Source organism: Acartia tonsa, chromosome 14 (genome assembly GCF_053477335.1).
Source record: "Acartia tonsa isolate MP-2025a chromosome 14, ASM5347733v1, whole genome shotgun sequence".
Lineage (NCBI taxonomy): Eukaryota > Metazoa > Arthropoda > Copepoda > Calanoida > Acartiidae > Acartia > Acartia tonsa.
In genome coordinates, this window is record NC_137273.1 from 14,657,907 (window position 1) to 14,674,705 (window position 16,799).

Consider the following 16,799-nt stretch of genomic DNA (forward strand, 5'->3'; position numbering starts at 1 on the left):
TACCTATTAATCCATCTATCTATCTATTTAGGACTCTGCAGAAAAGGTTATGAAATCAATATCTGAAGAATATAAAGGGAAACCAACTTTCTACCTCTATGATCCCTTCCACTATCTATCTGTCTATCCATCTACCTATTAATCTATCCATCTATCTATTTAGGACTCTGCAGAAAAGGTTATGAAATCAATATCAGAAGAATATAAAGGAAACCCAACTTTCTACCTCTGCCAACCATCCAATGGTGCTTCCATCCTCATTTAAATTTTATGTTGACTAAAATGTTCTAATTATTCTGTTACTCCGGTCAAAACTATTTTAATAACAATGTTTTTTTTAATTCAATGCATTGAAAACAAGTGGTCATGGTTGACAAATTATCGACGATATTCTAATGTTAACTGATATTATTTTATAATATTCTTGATAAATTGTCTCTAATACGATGCTGTACATGATTTTTCACTATTTCTGAGAATTGGTTCTATTCCAGCGGATATTAATCGGTTACGAAGCCATACTGTAAAAGATTTTACTAAAGCAATGAAACTGACGTTGCTTTTTATATTTTCTCAATTATTTTGTGAATTCAAATTGTAAATTTTACTGCTTATATGGACATAATTGTTTTAATTAGTTTTTTTTGTTTAATTGTTGTATTTTCTTACATACATCGATTTAAAGGCTTTCTTAACTTTTCTTGAAAACCCAGATGAAAATTTTTATATAAATAGCAGGGATAAAGGGATAGGACCATGGGTAATTATTTACATTTTAAATTTTTGTCTTAATATTCCTAAAAACTATTTTTAGATTTTGTTAATTTTAAATTTTTTGTCTGCTTGTGTTGATGATTTTCAGTAAGCATGGTCTGCTAAGAGAATAAGTATTTAGCGGCATTCTGCGCAAATACACAAAATCTTAAAAATCAGCAAAAATAAGAGAGGTTGCGTTGCATAGTTCAAGAAACCAAAAGTTTCGATACATTGTCCTATCCCTATATATCTCTGATAGTGATTTTCTGACAATATCTGCCTCTAGTAACCTCAATTTTCATATAGGTAATTGTACTTTATAGCAGCGAAGCTACTCTATGATTCACCTTAATTGTCCGGCAGTAAGTCAGTCAGTTCGTAACGCTCTGAAGGAAATATGATTTTATCGTCTGCTATTCATGATAGACAGCTAAAGTTTTCAGGTAAGATTTATTTGGCATAATCACATCTCTTTATTTTCTTTCTTTTGGCATTTGATCATCTGAGGTGGATTCTTAAAAAAAAAAATTGCCCCACTAATAGCCTAGTGGGGCAAATTGTTTTCTTCAAAAATCCTCCAAAATCTCATAAAAATCTACAAAAATTAAATAAAATCTTATGTTTATAACCCTTCTATGATTTTGTTTATTTTTTTTTTAGATTTTTAATGTGATTTTGGTAGATTTTTCACGAAAACAATTTTGCCCCACTAAGCGATTAAGGCAATTTTTTTTAAGAATCCACCTCTGCTCTATAACTCACTTTTTCTGTTTCTTGTTTATTTTTTCTGCTTCGCTACTTATGAATGTTGTCATCCTTGTTGAAAAATAAATTACCATAAATGTTATTTATTATCATTACTCTAAATTGTTAACTAGTCATAACTTATAGATATATTGTATACCATTATATTTTATAAATCAAATAAAATTTTATTATTTTATCCTGTAAAATTTTATTTTAACTTTTTCTTTTTAAAACTACAAATGATAGTGGAGAGATTGAGATTCGAATCCTCTCCCCCCCCCCCCCCCCCCATCAACCCCTCAAGTGCCCCTATAGGCCTCTAGGGGAGTAGTCGCAAGTAGGATAAAAAGTATTAGAATGATTGACTCACATATAGGGTGTCTCTCAATTTGATACACAACGGGTTAAAGTTTTTATTTTAATTTTATGAATTTAATGAAAGAATAAATAAATGTCTAAAGAAAAAAAGAGGGTAGGTAGTTTTCTTCAATCAAAACAGCAAATAATTTACACAAATTCCCAAAATACTTGTCACCACGCCATCTTATGCGTTGGCTCTAATACATCAGTTGATTATTCATTGTCTTATCCCTTTAGTATTTTTGAGTATACTCCCTTCCGTGACAATACCTCTTAAGGGGCGTTTCGCCGTAATTTTACATCAGCTTTTCTCCTATTTCTAGCTCCTGCGGGTGCTCAAACACTGCGGGGCAATCAACTAACCTAAAATAACATATCAAAAGAGTTTTACCTTGATTAAAATTTGCTGTTTTATATGAAATGTTGGAAAAAATTTAATTATAATTCTAGAGCAACTGTTTACAGCCTTTTTATTGCCTTACTCAAATTAAACAAAAGGTGTTCCTACATAACAATAAAACGTTTTTATTTTTAAAAGGAAAGCTTTTCTATAATTTGGGTCATTCCGTATGTTCATAACATATAGCTCTTTTCGCTAATTTAGACATGTTAGAATTGTCCTATCGATTTCAAACTTTGTATGATGATTCCTGTCTGTAGCAACTTTATAATCGTTACTAGAATGTCCGTACGTCCATTGTAAACACTTTGATTTTTAAACTTTTTTTTAACAACAATTTTTTATGTAATACAATCATCCGATTGATCTGATTTTTGGAGGTCTGAATCCTATTACAAAAAGGTACAATATTATCAGTGTGGCATCTTTATAATCAAGTCCTAAAAATGTCGGTATGTCCTTAAGCAGAATTCTGTATTTAAGAAGTTTTGCAACAAATTTACATATAATTTTGTCAAAACTTTATATTTATTTTTTGTACATTCAGTTTTGACACTGTTCATAAGTCAATATTTGTCTGTCATACCGTTTCAAGGCTTTGCTTTTATGGAAGTTGTCATCCTTATAAATCAATTTTTCCATTCTGAACGAATAGCAAATTGTATTGTAAACTCATCCTATCTGTATTAAACTCTACTATGCAAATCTTTTAATGTATGAACAGGAAGCGTGGCAACTCTATAATCATTTCCAGAAATTGTGTACGTCAATTTTTATCGTACTTTTTTACCTGCTTTTTGGAATGTTGATTCCTAAGCCGATGAGACACAATGTTAAAAGGAAATCATCTGAAAAATGTAAGTACGTCTTTATTAATCAACCTGTAATATTAGTATTTTTGCAACTGATTTACAAGTTTGTTAACATATCTCAAATTTGTTAAGCATTGATGTTAAAGGTGTTGCCATCCTTGTTATGTACTAAAGTAACTGAATACAAGCTTATATGTATTCAGAAAATTTTGCTGTTTGAAAAAAATTGGTGTTTTTTGTTGTCCACTTTTAAACAAAAGTCATGATATAATAAAAATCATAAAATATAATATAAAACTAAAAACGGCAAATACACGAAAATTAATTTTGCCTTTGTTAATAGCTAAGCAACTGTTGAATTCAAAATGTCCGCCTGTCTGTCATGTCCGAAAATTGGTAGGGTCGGTCCGTACGTCCGCAACGGTTTGCTCTTTTCTTTAATTAGACAGGTTAGAATTGTCCTATCGATATGAAACATGTCCCCACCCTCCCTGGTCAGGGGCGTCCAAGCTTTTTATTTTTTTGGGGGGGGGGGTAAACATTTTTTAGGGGGGGGTAATTCGTTTTCGTAATTCGGGGGGGTATTTACCCCCCCAAAATTATTTGGGGGGGGTAAATACCCCCTCCTAAATTATTTGGGGGGGTAAATACCCCCTTCTAAATTTAGGTAACCCCCAAAATCGTTTGGGGGGGGTAATCGTTTGGGGGGGGTAATCGCTCCATTACCCCCCCCCCCTTGGACGTCTATGTCCCTGGTATAACAATCACTTTATGTAAAAGCACCTGTTTTTCCTAATACATGTCCTTATTATTTAAAAATTGTAAGCGCAACAACCCTGCATTTATAATTTATAAATAGAACATCTAAAAATAGATTTTATTTTTTTAACATTTAAAAATAGATTTTAAAAATAGATTTTAAAAAATAGTATAAAAAGATGTTTAGTTGAACAATATGATCAGTATTGAAACTGAAGATGTCCAGCAAACTACTGGTTCTTGTCCTAGCCTTCGTGCTCTTGGAGGTAATTATCCTTATTATTATCCTATTATATAAAGTAGTAAGCGCTTTTTGTCTGTACCAAAGAAACTCGCTAACCGCTGATCCGTTATGGTTTTGCTGTACAGGGTAGCTTCACATTGTACTCAGGAAGGTTTGTAACATTTTGGGGGGAGGGTACCACCACCCTCCCAAGAGAAATTGCCCCTGAATAGTCATGTACTGTATTGTATTATATATAATTTTCTATGCATAGTAAAATCAAAAGTCATAAGATAAATACCAGTTTTGATAGCCGGAGCCTACAGCCCTCCGAGGCTAATAAACTGGTTTGATCTATAATATGATGCGATAAATAACTATTTTTTGTATCATTTCTTGGCTGTTGTTTGAGTTAGAGCTCTAATTTTATTGTTAAACATTTTCTAAAACTGGCTGTATTAAAAAGGGTTAGTCAAATCTGCTATAAACTTTTTTTTAAAACCGTTTTTGGTAATTTAAAAACTTCAATTCTTATTTAAATAGCATTCAATTTTGTTTAGGTGATGATCTGTAATGGGTCTCGACTAGACCCTCGACTAAGCCCTCGACTAGACCCTCAAGTTGGAAAAAATTTAAAAAAGGCTGCAGCACCTAATGGCAGGTAGATAATTTTTATTATTAATTCATTGTAGCAAGATTCTCCTTAGATTTCAAGTGATCATTTAGAGAACCCAAGGGCATCATCCGCATGTAATGGGATGCAATACTCACTATAAGTCCACTATAGGATATTAGGTTAAGTAGCATCCAACAGACAACCATCATTTGATTGCACCACCTTTGTCTGAGAAGTCCTAACTGTGCATGGTAATGAGTTGCGCCTGTTTATGGGCCAAGGCATTTCCCCCAACTTTTAACTATTTATGTTGTGCACCTGATATATAGCAACAGTAGGAATCTTTATTAAGGTCTTTATTTATGATGTTTTATATTGTGTCATATTGTATTAAAGGATTATTTTCTAATTATTTGATCCAGGAACTTAATAATCACAGAAACCAGTATGCATTCGTTACCAGCAATATTGAACCATGAGCTGCACTTGACCCAATATTTGTATTTTTAGGAAAGATGGTAAAGCCGTATATTATTATCCCGGTTACTGGGACTACTGGGATTACGGATACGGATACGGATACCCATACGGATACGGCGACTATTATTGGTATGGTTAAGAATGTTGGCCATTAGACTTATTATTAATTATGTTCATTGTTTTGAAAATAAATATAAAAACAGCAAAACATTTTGTGTTTATGAAAGCAAAGTTTTTCTACATCTTTAAAAGCGAATCTTTTCTATTGTTAGGGTAGCTTCGTCCGTAATGGTTAGCACTTTTTGTTAATTTAGGCATGTTAGAATTGTCATATCAATTTCAAACTTTGCATGATGATTCCTATCACAGTTAGGTACAATCTAGAAAGCGTAGCAACTCTATAATCGTTGGCTGAAAGTCTGTACCATTGAAAACATACTGATTTTTTTTTTGACAACAAATTTTTGTATGCTAAGATTATCCTATTCATCTGATTTTTTGATTATCTCAGCTGTTATCGAAGATTTATGCGTGAATGTCTTGTGACGCTTCCCATAAGATTGATCATGTTTCCCTGGAATCTAAAGGGATAAGACAATAGACTGTAAATTGATGTACATCCTAATTTTTATTAAAAATTTAGCCTTCTGTATATGACTTTTTGTTGTTCAAAAGTTTGGACACTGTAATTTAAAACTTTGGGTACTACCAGTATTATTTAAAGACAAATGTTCTTCCCTTCTTAATCTACTCTTTAACTGAGTTTTTTAATATGTTTGAATGCTCTTATAGTTTAGTGATGTTCTATAAGCTAAGCTATTTATGAATGTCGTCTTTCCCTGTTTTATTACAACTAGAAATGTAAATTGTTTTGAAGTCTAATTTGTATCGAAGCTGCTATAACTGTTGGTTTATAGGTTAGGCTGTAGATTTACACATAAAACAAGTTCGGCTTTTTCCTCAAATTGCAAGTCAAGTTATCTTCATCAGTGGCGTGCACAGCATTAGAGGATGAAAAAAGAGGAAGGCAGGCCTTCCTAATTTATTATTTAAGGTGGGTATTGCACTGTTTACACCCCCTTAAATATGTAGGGTATTTTTGTCATTAAAACTGTGAATTTGACAGCCTCATTGAATTTCATGGGTGTGAGAATGACAGTAAAACTGTGTTTATGACAGTATAAAGGTGTAATTTTGACAGTGGATAAAAAATATTGCCAAAAATACAGCTAAAAACGAAATTGACAAAAACACATCCACTTTTTGTCAAAAAAGTGGTTGTATTTTTGCTAAAGGTAAAAGTGGCAGCACCCCACCTTGATAAATGTGTTGAATATAAAAATAAAAAACATTATACTAAAAATTTAAGTTTTATTTAATTTACATATATTAAAAGAAAGAATAATTATGATTGCTATGGTTTTTCAGTAATTCTTGATGCATGTCTTCCTAGCAGGCATAGCCACCGACTGGTTCGTTGTATTTATCACAGCATTCACACCACCCTTGTCCCTTTTGGGGAATGCAATAATCCCTAAAAATAATAGTTGTTTATCGCATCGTATTATAGACAGTTTTCTACAAATATGAAAAATGTACAATGATAAGATCAAAACCAGTTTTTTTTTGAAGCCATACTGGAAAATTGAATAATATCATTGTATTTTGCTATTCCATGAAAGGTAAAACAAAAATCGAAGTGTGATTGATTCTTTGGCGGATTTTTCTTGGATTGATAGATAAATCAATAATTGGTCATTCAGTTGACAAGATCTTTCTGTACAAACACATAGACACACACAAAAAATAATGTTGAAAGTTACTTACGCTCCCTGGCGAATCAGAGCCCTCAAATTTGCTTTGGACTGCTTGGCTCTAACTCCTCCGGCATAACTAGCGGGTTGGGCGGATGCGGCACCCCGCAGAAAGGGTTGAGCGGATGCGGCACCCCGCAGGACGGGTTGAGCGGGTGCTATGCCCCGCAGGTCAGATCTGGCACCAGTAAAGCTGCGGGTAGGAGCCCTCAGGGCGGGATGTGTGTACGTCAGGCTGTATGCCTATTGAAATAAATATATAATTTGATTATCAGACAAATAGAGAAACTATCGGCTTAACATTTAGCTAGGGGCTCTAAATTCGAAGGGGACAGAATATTAGCCTAAAACCTTCCAGGGGCATATTAAAAGCTTCACTAAAATGAAGAACTTGATCAGTTCAGTAGAAAAAATAAAGAATAATTTAAAAAGTTATAAGAAGGAAAAAAATTCATAAAGTAGCGAAACAACAATCTAACAAAACTTTACCAAAATTTTATTAGGTCCGGTTGTCCGCAGATACGTAAATATAAAATCTAACCTGAACAACAGGAAAAACAGTAGCTTTCTGGTCATTTTAAAATTTTAAACTGAAACAACTAAAATCAACCCAATCAAAGCCTCTATATACGTAGTTGAAATAGAAATTAAAAATAGATTTTTAAGATGCTTTAATGTTCATAAAATGTTACTAAAATTTAAAAAGCCTCATCATTTTCTTTGTTAAATGGTACTTTTTGATTTAAATGAAATTTTTAGGTACTATAAGCTAACCATATTTTTTTTGTTTTATAAATTGAACAGTCCTTTTAACTTAAAGGCACTTCCAAGCTAGACCCATCTACCTAAGCATTCTGACAGGGACTGCTATTCAGCCATTTGATTCCATTTGGAATTGCCGAAAATTAAATATTTTGCTGGAGTATAATTTGTGTAACTGAAAGGGAAGTGGGTAAGAAAGGGAGAAAAAAATGGAAAGGGGATATGTTCACTTAGAATTGTTTGTCAGAATCGCATTCCCTTTTCCCTGGACGGGTCTAGCTTGGAAGCGCCTTTAGATTGTCAGGACTGATATTGAATATCGGGTATAGTCCTTTCCACGACATCCCTCCATAAGGGGCGATTCTTCGTATTTTTTACAGTAAGTTTTCTCCTATTTCTAGCCCCTGCGGGGGGCTCTAACCCTGCGGGGCAAATTACCTGACCCTGTGGGGCAATCAACTAACCCAATATAACCTAACCTAACCTAAAATAATCTATAAAAAGCCATTTTTAAAATACGACAAATCGCCCCTTATGGAGGGATGTCGTGGAAAGGACTATACCCGAATATCCCATCTACTCCGAAGTTGTAAATAGAAAAACTGCATATCAGTGTTTTCCCTAGGTAAAGTTAGGTTGTATAGAGTACAAGGTAGCTACGTAGGGTTAAGGCAACGAAGTCTAAAATTGTAAGTATGTCCAAAGACATGATCCGGTATCAAGCAGTATTTCAACAATTTTAACTACAATTTTGCTTCGACTCTTATACATTTACATTCTGCTTATTCAGCTCTGGCACTATACAAGTGTTAATGTCCGTTTGTCCTACCGTTTTAGAGCCTCCCCTTTATGGATGTTGTCATCCTTGTTTTTACTGTTTTGTGTGAACGATATTTGCCCTAAATATTGAGATAATCTGGTGCCCTGTCAAAAATTTTTATTTTTAAATAGATTACACAATAAAATTATATTTTTAGGCAGGGATCAAAAGTGATAAACCATGGCCGATAAATTGATGTACTCCCCAATGATGATAAACAAAATTACCTTTTTTGTAGATTATTAATTGAAACGTTAAAACACTCAATTTAATAATTCAACCAATCAAGATCAATAAAATCCCCAAAGTTATTAAATAAAACTTTTGGGACTAGTGTAATAAACAGCCCATTGTCGCCTCCCTCACTTCGAATCTTGTCATTACCTGTGAAAAAATTAAAGATATTAAATGTTTAACTACTAGACTATAAAAGTTGGAAAGATTTTTATTCAATATAATAGATTTGAAATCGGCATAAAATTTTAAGGATTTTTTATAAAATTAGTTTTTTATATAATTCTTTATTTAAAGGCGCAAATACAAATTAAGTTAAATAATTTTGAGATCTGTGATTGGTGGATTTAAAATTATCTGCGCTCTGATTAGAGAAGCTTAAGTGACGTACATCATTCAACCAATTAGAGCGTAGGTAGTTTCCAATCCAGCTATCCTATTGGTCAAAATTTATTAACTTAAATCGTATTTGCGCCTTTAAATAAAGAATTATATAAAAAACGAATTTTATAAAAAATCCTTAAAATTTTATGCAGATTTCAAATCTATTATTTTGATTAAAAATCTTTAAAACTTTTATAGTCTATTAACTACTGCGTGTTATGGGAAAATACCTTGGCCCAAAAAATCAAAGGATTGTTTTTTTGTTTTTCTGTTAATTATACGGATACCCAAAAGTATTACAATACGTTTTTATTAAATCTGTAATTAACCCTTAAAGATTGGGGGGGGGGGGGGGGGCGGGGGGGCTAAGGAGCGGCCTGACTGCTATGACTAGAAAAAAATAATTTTTTTCTAAAAATAAACATGAACTACCAGAAAAAAAATGTTACGTCTTTATCTGTAACAGGAGGCGAGATAGAGGGGGGATAATCTGATAAGGTGGGAATTGGGGCCCGATCTGTAAGGGTTAAGGGTTCAATCAACCCTATTTTAAGAAAAATCCCCCCTCCCCAACTTCAATTTTAAGCCCCCTAAACATGTTACTATTGATAATATACCTTTAAAACATTTTATTTTGGCCTCTTTTTGCCCCTCAATAAAGGTACTACTAATTCATATAATTCATAATTATATTTGCCCCGCCCTCTATTATTTTCTCGCTTCATGTCCTTTTGCGGATTATTCCATCCTTCAAAACAGGGATTTTTTTTTCTCAATATTCTTATCATCCTAGGAATCATCAAGAATCAAATTAATAGAACAATGCATACAAAAGTCTTATGAAAATCAAATTAAAATGTAATATGCGAACTTTAAAAATTCATAAATCAATTCTAACATATCTTTATTCCTATTAAAGTTGTTCGTTAAGAACAGCGAGTAGAAATATCATAATCAATGAACTTCTTACACTGGTTTTTTCGCTAAAGGATAAAATTCAACGCATTTTGAAAACACCAATTTTTGACCTGTTAAGTCCACCCATTGTTAAATATCACTTAAAATAGATTTTAATCTATTTAATTGTGGTAGCGAATCTACTCTTTATTTAACTTTGTCAGTCTTGGCTGTGTGTCCATCTACAATTGTTTTTTAATTCGTCACTTATGGATATATTCAGGCTTGTTTTGATTTATAATAAGAAAATAAATCGGTGAATGCAATACTATCAATTTTGAGATTTTTCTATTGGTGTTTTTTTCAATTCATATAAATAAAAATACACATTCAACTTTTCAGTTAATAATATCTTCTTATGGAAAAATTCGTTGGCATAGTATTTTTTAGTAGCGAAGCTACTCTATAATTCACTTTGTATGTCAGTCAGTCCGTAACGCTATGGGGGAAATGGGATTTACTCAGCTCCTTTAAAAGATAGAAAGCTGAAATTTTTGACAACATTGCCATTATTAAAGATCACAATTAATTATAAAACATTCAATGTTTTAGCAGGTTTTTGGCTATTTTTATATATTCCACATTTTCCCCATATCTTTCGTGTTTATGGTCCGATTTTCAATTTTTTTTCAGTTATAGATATTAAAATTAAATTTTCTGGCGCTTTAAGAAAAGAATCAATGTCGGTCAGACTGCCTTTTAGCAGGTTTTTGGCCATTTTATATATATTTTATATTTCCCTATATCTTTGGTATTTTTGGTCCGATTTTCAAACTTTTTGCGATGACAGTATTAAATTATTTTTTCCATTGTTATGCGCATCTAGTATGTAATTTACTTTAACCGTCGTCATCATACAAAATAAAACATGGTTTCGTGTTTATTTTTTCCATAATAAATATATTCTTGATTTTAATAAATACACTTTAAATCTACTTATACACGATTTTTCGTGCTTCGCTACTTATGGATGTTGTCATCCTTGTTTCGTTACAATATAATAACAAGGGTATCTATTTTTAGCATAAAGTTGCGCAACCCAATCATAATTACAAAATCTTTAGGTAAAATAAAATCTATTTAAAGCCAAAATATCTAATCTAGAATAAGTATATAAATAAAGGGTTGAATTCTATAGATATATCAGTTTCAATACAAACTTTAAAATGAACGGAAAACTTCTACTTGCTTTTGTTGTTATAATTGCACAGGTGAACCTTTTTTCAGCGTGGATTCGAAACCGATTAATATCAACTGAATTAGAACCATGTTTCGTTTTTTCACTAATAAAATATAAACTTTAAGATTAATACCAGTTTTGTTGGCCGTGGCCTTTGGTCCATCGGGGCAAACTAAGCTAGATTTATAACGTGAAAATCTAGGAATTGATCTAGCACCTCAACTAATAAGTAAATCTTAATGGAACTTTGTGGGGATATGTATACTGTTGACTTATTTAATCCCTCAAAATATCAGCCTTTTATATCGAATAGGAGTAAAGAAAATCATGAAAATAACGTAAAAACCGAACTACCCCAACCAAAGAGCAAATCTCGATAAAACTTAATAAAAGTATGCAGAATATAAAAGTATTCAATCCCTTGAAAAATTTAGCCGTATATCTTGAATAGTAATTGAGAAAATCATGAAATCTTTAAAATGTAGGAATCGATCTAGCACCCCAAACAATTAACAAATCTTAATGAAACTTGGTGAACATAGGAAGAATGTTAACATAATTAATCCCAATAAAAATCAGCTCTCTATCTTTTATAGTAGCCGTTTCAACACCTTTCTGTCTCTGACGGATTGACGGACGGACGGACGGACGGGCAGACGGACGGACTATTCGCTACTAAAAATAAACCTAACAATTTTTACAATTTGACACTTTTTTTTGATTAATTGATTTTACAAGTTTCAATGGTTTAAATTTATTAAGTGAAATCCTTACACTTATTTGGGAGAAATAGGAATGTAGATTAATGGCCTTTCAAAGCGGATTACACCTTATTGAATACTGAATTAAATGTATGTGTTTAGGTAAGCTGTGAGCCCCAGAGGTATGGAATCAATAGGATTCTTGCAGCCAGACGAGGACCTGCACAACCCACAGCATTCACAGCTGCCAGACGAGGACCTGCACAACCCACAGCATTCGCAGCTGCCAGACGAGGACCTGCACAACCCACAGCATTCGCAGCTGCCAGACGAGGACCTGCACAACCCTCAGCATTCGCAGCTGCCAGACGAGGACAACAACAACAACCAACAGCATTCGCAGCTGCCAGACAAGGACCTGCACAATCCACAGCATTCGCAGCTGCCAGGCAGAGACAACCATTTCAATTCAGTAAGTTTAAATGTTTGGACACTCAACCTAATGATCCAATTAATACATATTTTCACCCAAAGTTGTTATTTTAACGAATAAGAAAACGTTATCATAAAACTTTGGGAACTACTGCAATACGCATCCCAATGTCCCTTTCCTCCCTCTATAATAGTTTTATATTAAATTGAATTTTCTTTTAACTTTGCTTCTCTGTTTTTGAGGTCTTGAGAGAGGGGGTAGGGTGGGGGGAGTCATCTCCCCATCAATTTTAGTTTTAAAAAGAAAAGGTAAAAAGTGAATTAAGGGGTTGGATTTATTTCTCAGGTCCGAATTAACAGACATAGATCCTGTTTACATAAGGACTAGCGGCTTCGCCTCTAGAGGCCTCTAGGGGCACTCGAGGGGGGGAGGGGTGGAGTTAAATCCCAAAACCTATTTTTAAAATTAAGATTTAAAAAAAATTAGGGGGGATAGGGGGTGACCCACCCAACCCCATTTTTTATCTAAGTTTTAAAAAAAAGTTTTTAAAAATCGGTTCAGCGGTTAACGAGATCCTTTGCTACAAATAAACAAACAAACAAACAGACAGACATCGTTCTTCTATATCAAGAAAAATTAAGCTCGACGACAAATCAAACGCAGCTAGACAAACGACTATTTAGACTGTAGAGTGACTGCGATTTATAGAATAAAAAAATCTTTCTATGTAGAGTTTCTTTAACTGCCGAGTGGACGTAGATGATTCGCTTATTTCATTCAGCCTAATTGTTCTATTAATCAATAATATAAAAAAATATCCTGATCATTGTTTATTTAAGGAGGAGGATCAATTGACCTTATTTCTAATGCTCCTGGGTAAGTCCTTTTCCTGTATCGCTTCGAAACCGATTAATATCCGGTGGATTAGAAGCGGTTCTCAGCCATACCTATAAATCATGTCTAGCATCGTATCATATCGAGTTTTTTACCAACATACAAATGATTGTACAATCATAAGATTAAAACCAGTTTTTAGCATCTTGGGGCTAAAAAAACGGGTTTTAATCTTATAATTGTACATCTACAGCATGACCCTCAAAAAAGTATTTTTAAGCATCTGCAGCCCTTATTTCTCAATGAATTATAAAAAAATGCATATGTCCTTGTTCTCCATAGTATTCCACATAAGTAGATATAAAAATATTTTTTTTACCTCCATTAACACCGGAGATTTTTAGAGCTAAAGTTTTGAAAAAGTGACTGAGAAAAAAAATTTTTTTTTGTTTCTCTTATTTTTTGGATGGTTATATTATGTTTTTCTGGCAACTGAATAATGAGACACAAAGAAAAACAAAATAACTAATTATTTCTTTTTTATTCCACCAAAAAATATAAATTTTCAATGGCAAAAAATACTAATGAATGAATTGATTATTTGCAAATTTTAGGTTATTTATTAACCCTTATTTGATAAAAGGATTAATTATGACAGTTGCTCCGCCTACTTTTCTGACATCTCAATAATTTAATTGGGGGTTAATTAAGCTTTTTAGACAAAAAAAATCATTATGTTTTAATTTTATTTTCTTTATAACTTTTTTGTTATTAAAGTTAGGATTGTGAAACAAAAACAATTTTCCTGCTATATTCATAAAGATTTATTTGGTTTTTTAATCTTAAACAATTTTGCCTAATAAGTAAGTTTTTCAAAATATCATTAAACTAAAAAGACTCAAAAAATATGTGTAAAAAAATGCTTTTTACTCAAAAACTAAATTTTTTATTTCATTTTTGTATAAAGTTTCTGCTAGTAACAAAAATAAAAGGATTTTTACCTTAATTTTGCTAAAAAAGTCGTTTCATGTTAAAAGTTACTTTTTCCTCAGTCACTTTTTCAAAACTTTGGCTCTAAAAATCTCCGGTGTTAATGGAGGTACAAAAAATTTTTTTATATCAACTTATGTGCAATACTATGGAGAACAAGGACATATACATTTTTTTATAATTCATTGAGAAATAAGGGCTGCAGATGCTTAAAAATACTTTTTTGAGGGTCATGCTGTATATATCAGCGGAAAGATGTATTGTAATGTTTGTCTGTCCGTACGTCTGTTTTTATCTTTTAATATATTTGTTGTTTAAAGACGCATTTTTAAACATTTATTCATTTCTTTTATGTATTAAAAAAACATTTTATGATTTTAAAATCTGTGGCTCTATCTATCTATCTATCTATCTATCTATCTATCTATCTATCTATCTATCTATCTATCTATCTATCTATCTATCTATCTATCTATCTATCTATCTATCTATCTATCTATCTATCTATCTATCTATCTATCTATCTATCTATCTATCTATCTATCTATCTCTCCCTCTCTCTCTCACCCTCTCTCCCTCTCTCCATCTCCCTCCCTCTCTCTCTCTCTCTCTCTCTCTCTCTCTCTCTCTCTCTCTCTCTCTCTCTCTCTTTCTCTCTCTCTCTCTCTCTCTCTCTCTCTCTCTCTCTCTCTCTCTCTCTCTCTCTTTCTCTCTTTCTCTAAATATTAATTATCTTTGATGCCTTTGAAAATAATTATCCTTGATTCATTAATTCATTATTGTAGTAGCGTTATAAGCATTGATCATAAGAGATAATACAATGGACGATATATTGATGTACAGTGTACAACCAACCCACCCCCCAAACATAACAAACAAAATTAACCCTCCTATAAATGGAAGGACATTTTGATATATATTTAATAATAGTGACCGGCATATTTTAAATCTAATGTCCTATCCCTTCCTGGTTATTTTATCGTCAATGATCTTCCCCCGTCCGACTGTATGTCTGTCCGTCCGTCCGTCCGACCTCGCGTCAAATTATTCTACTACATACGAATTTTAGAGTGTGGTGTATGCCCGAAATTGGTTACCCCGGTTGGTGTGAATGTTATAACGAGTTCGGAATCTCCGTTGGATCACACCTACAGACAACCGAAGCTTGCTAACTAGTTGAAGAGAAGCTGCGCTGATAAAATTACGCAAATATTTATGTTCTAAAGTAAATGATATTATCTCCTCTTGCCTATTGGGTAGAGGAGCTAAACATTAATGTATATATTTATTATATTAATAAATTTTGATTAAAACAGAATCTTATTAAACTTGGTTTTATGCTATATCGATCAATATATTATAGGGTTGGGTTGGATACTTTTTATCACCGGTTATCCGGTATCCGGCTGGATATTAGAAATGGCACGATATCCGACAAATTACCGGATATCTGTTTGGATAACCGGATATCCGGCAATAGAAATCAGCCGTTATCCGGATAGTTTCAACATTGAAAATGGCCGGATATCCGGCCCAACCCACAATATAATACATTTTTTTTATATGAAGTAGTAAGGTTTTTTTGATATGAAGCAATTAAGAATAAAATAACAATTAAACGGTATTTTTTTTAATTTAGAGAAGGTACCGGGATCGTTTTATGGTGGATTTATGTATTGGAATAATGGTTTTGGCGTTGTCGGCGTTTTTGTACTTAAAGAATATCTGTAACCATTAAGGCCAAACATAGACATTTTTCACGGTATTTTAGGAAGGTTTTAATCTATTTTCGAATTAGTTGGTAGAACTCACTAACTTCCCTATGAAAGGTGGCTCTAGAGTCATCTAAGGCGAAGTCACTTGTGTGTTTTGTGTTAAAATAATTTAAGTTGAACATTATAAGGGGATGGGGTCTAAGTCCAGTCTTTTAGGAAAATCCTATATTTAAGAGTTGCTACGTAACAAAAAATCATATACATGAGGATTTTAATAAGCGAAGATTTTCTATAATTAGGATCGGTCCATCCGTACAGCCTTGTGTCTGAAACGTTTAGCTCTTTTCGTAGATTTAAGCATGTTAGAAGTGTCCTATCGATTTCAAACTTTGCATGTAGATTCATGTAGTAGTTAGGTATGATTTAGAAAGTAACTCTACAATCGTTTCTAGAATGTCCGCTTTCAAAAATCTCATTCTTTTAGGATAATAAAATGTATGGGTTGTTTGCAAATATGATGCACATGAAACCAGATGTTGAACCAGACATATGTCTACTTGAAATCAATCCAATATATCTTTGACGATGGAAATTTGAAACCCACGGGTCAATATTTCTCAGATATTCCCCCTATTTACGAACTGTCCAAAGTCGTTGATAATAATTAGGGAAAGGGTTGAATTTGGACATGAAACAGAAATATTAAAATCTTTTCTAAATTTTTACGATCCTGAAAGTTAATATTTACTGATATTTTCCAATAAATTTTTTCGTTCCGTCAAAATTTGGAAAAATAGCCAATATAGCTGTCTAGAAAGAACA

At 32.7% G+C, this 16,799-nt stretch overlaps 2 protein-coding genes and 2 long non-coding RNA genes across 4 annotated transcripts in view; 3 read left to right on the plus strand and 1 right to left on the minus strand.

Annotated features, from left to right (window-relative positions):
- LOC145305229 (galactokinase-like) overlaps nt 1–1,699 on the plus strand; it is a 33,912-nt gene extending 32,213 nt beyond the window's left edge. Inside the window, exon 16 of the mRNA XM_080146818.1 lies at nt 164–1,699. Coding sequence (XP_080002944.1) covers nt 164–265 — 102 coding nt within the window. The 3' untranslated portion in view covers nt 266–1,699. The remainder of the gene's footprint in view (nt 1–163) is intronic.
- A 2,281-nt stretch (nt 1,700–3,980) lies between these two features.
- On the plus strand, nt 3,981–5,361 carry LOC145306084 (uncharacterized). Its single transcript, XR_013874885.1, has 3 exons — nt 3,981–4,100; nt 4,618–4,718; nt 5,184–5,361. It is a non-coding gene; the product is annotated as an uncharacterized LOC145306084 (long non-coding RNA).
- A 1,149-nt stretch (nt 5,362–6,510) lies between these two features.
- LOC145305928 (uncharacterized) lies at nt 6,511–7,243 on the minus strand. The gene is made up of 2 exons (XR_013874834.1): nt 6,981–7,243; nt 6,511–6,687 (listed from the first exon to the last, which is right to left on the minus strand). It is a non-coding gene; the product is annotated as an uncharacterized LOC145305928 (long non-coding RNA).
- A 3,907-nt stretch (nt 7,244–11,150) lies between these two features.
- Nucleotides 11,151–15,580, plus strand: LOC145305919 (uncharacterized). Its single transcript, XM_080147795.1, has 4 exons — nt 11,151–11,335; nt 12,168–12,477; nt 13,278–13,314; nt 15,332–15,580. The coding sequence occupies exons 1-4, from the start codon at nt 11,291–11,293 to the stop codon at nt 15,432–15,434; spliced, it is 495 nt and encodes a 164-aa protein (XP_080003921.1). The 5' UTR covers nt 11,151–11,290; the 3' UTR covers nt 15,435–15,580.
- The last annotated feature ends 1,219 nt before the right edge of the window (nt 15,581–16,799 follow it).

Bases quoted from the DNA above. Each gene is read 5' to 3' on its own strand.
- LOC145305919 (XM_080147795.1), top strand. From the start codon at position 11,291: ATGAACGGAAAACTTCTACTTGCTTTTGTTGTTATAATTGCACAG. The intron at 12,478-13,277 runs GTAAGTTTAAAT...TGTTTATTTAAG, and splicing joins GAGACAACCATTTCAATTCA to GAGGAGGATCAATTGACCTT. The intron at 13,315-15,331 runs GTAAGTCCTTTT...TACGAATTTTAG, and splicing joins CTTATTTCTAATGCTCCTGG to AGTGTGGTGTATGCCCGAAA.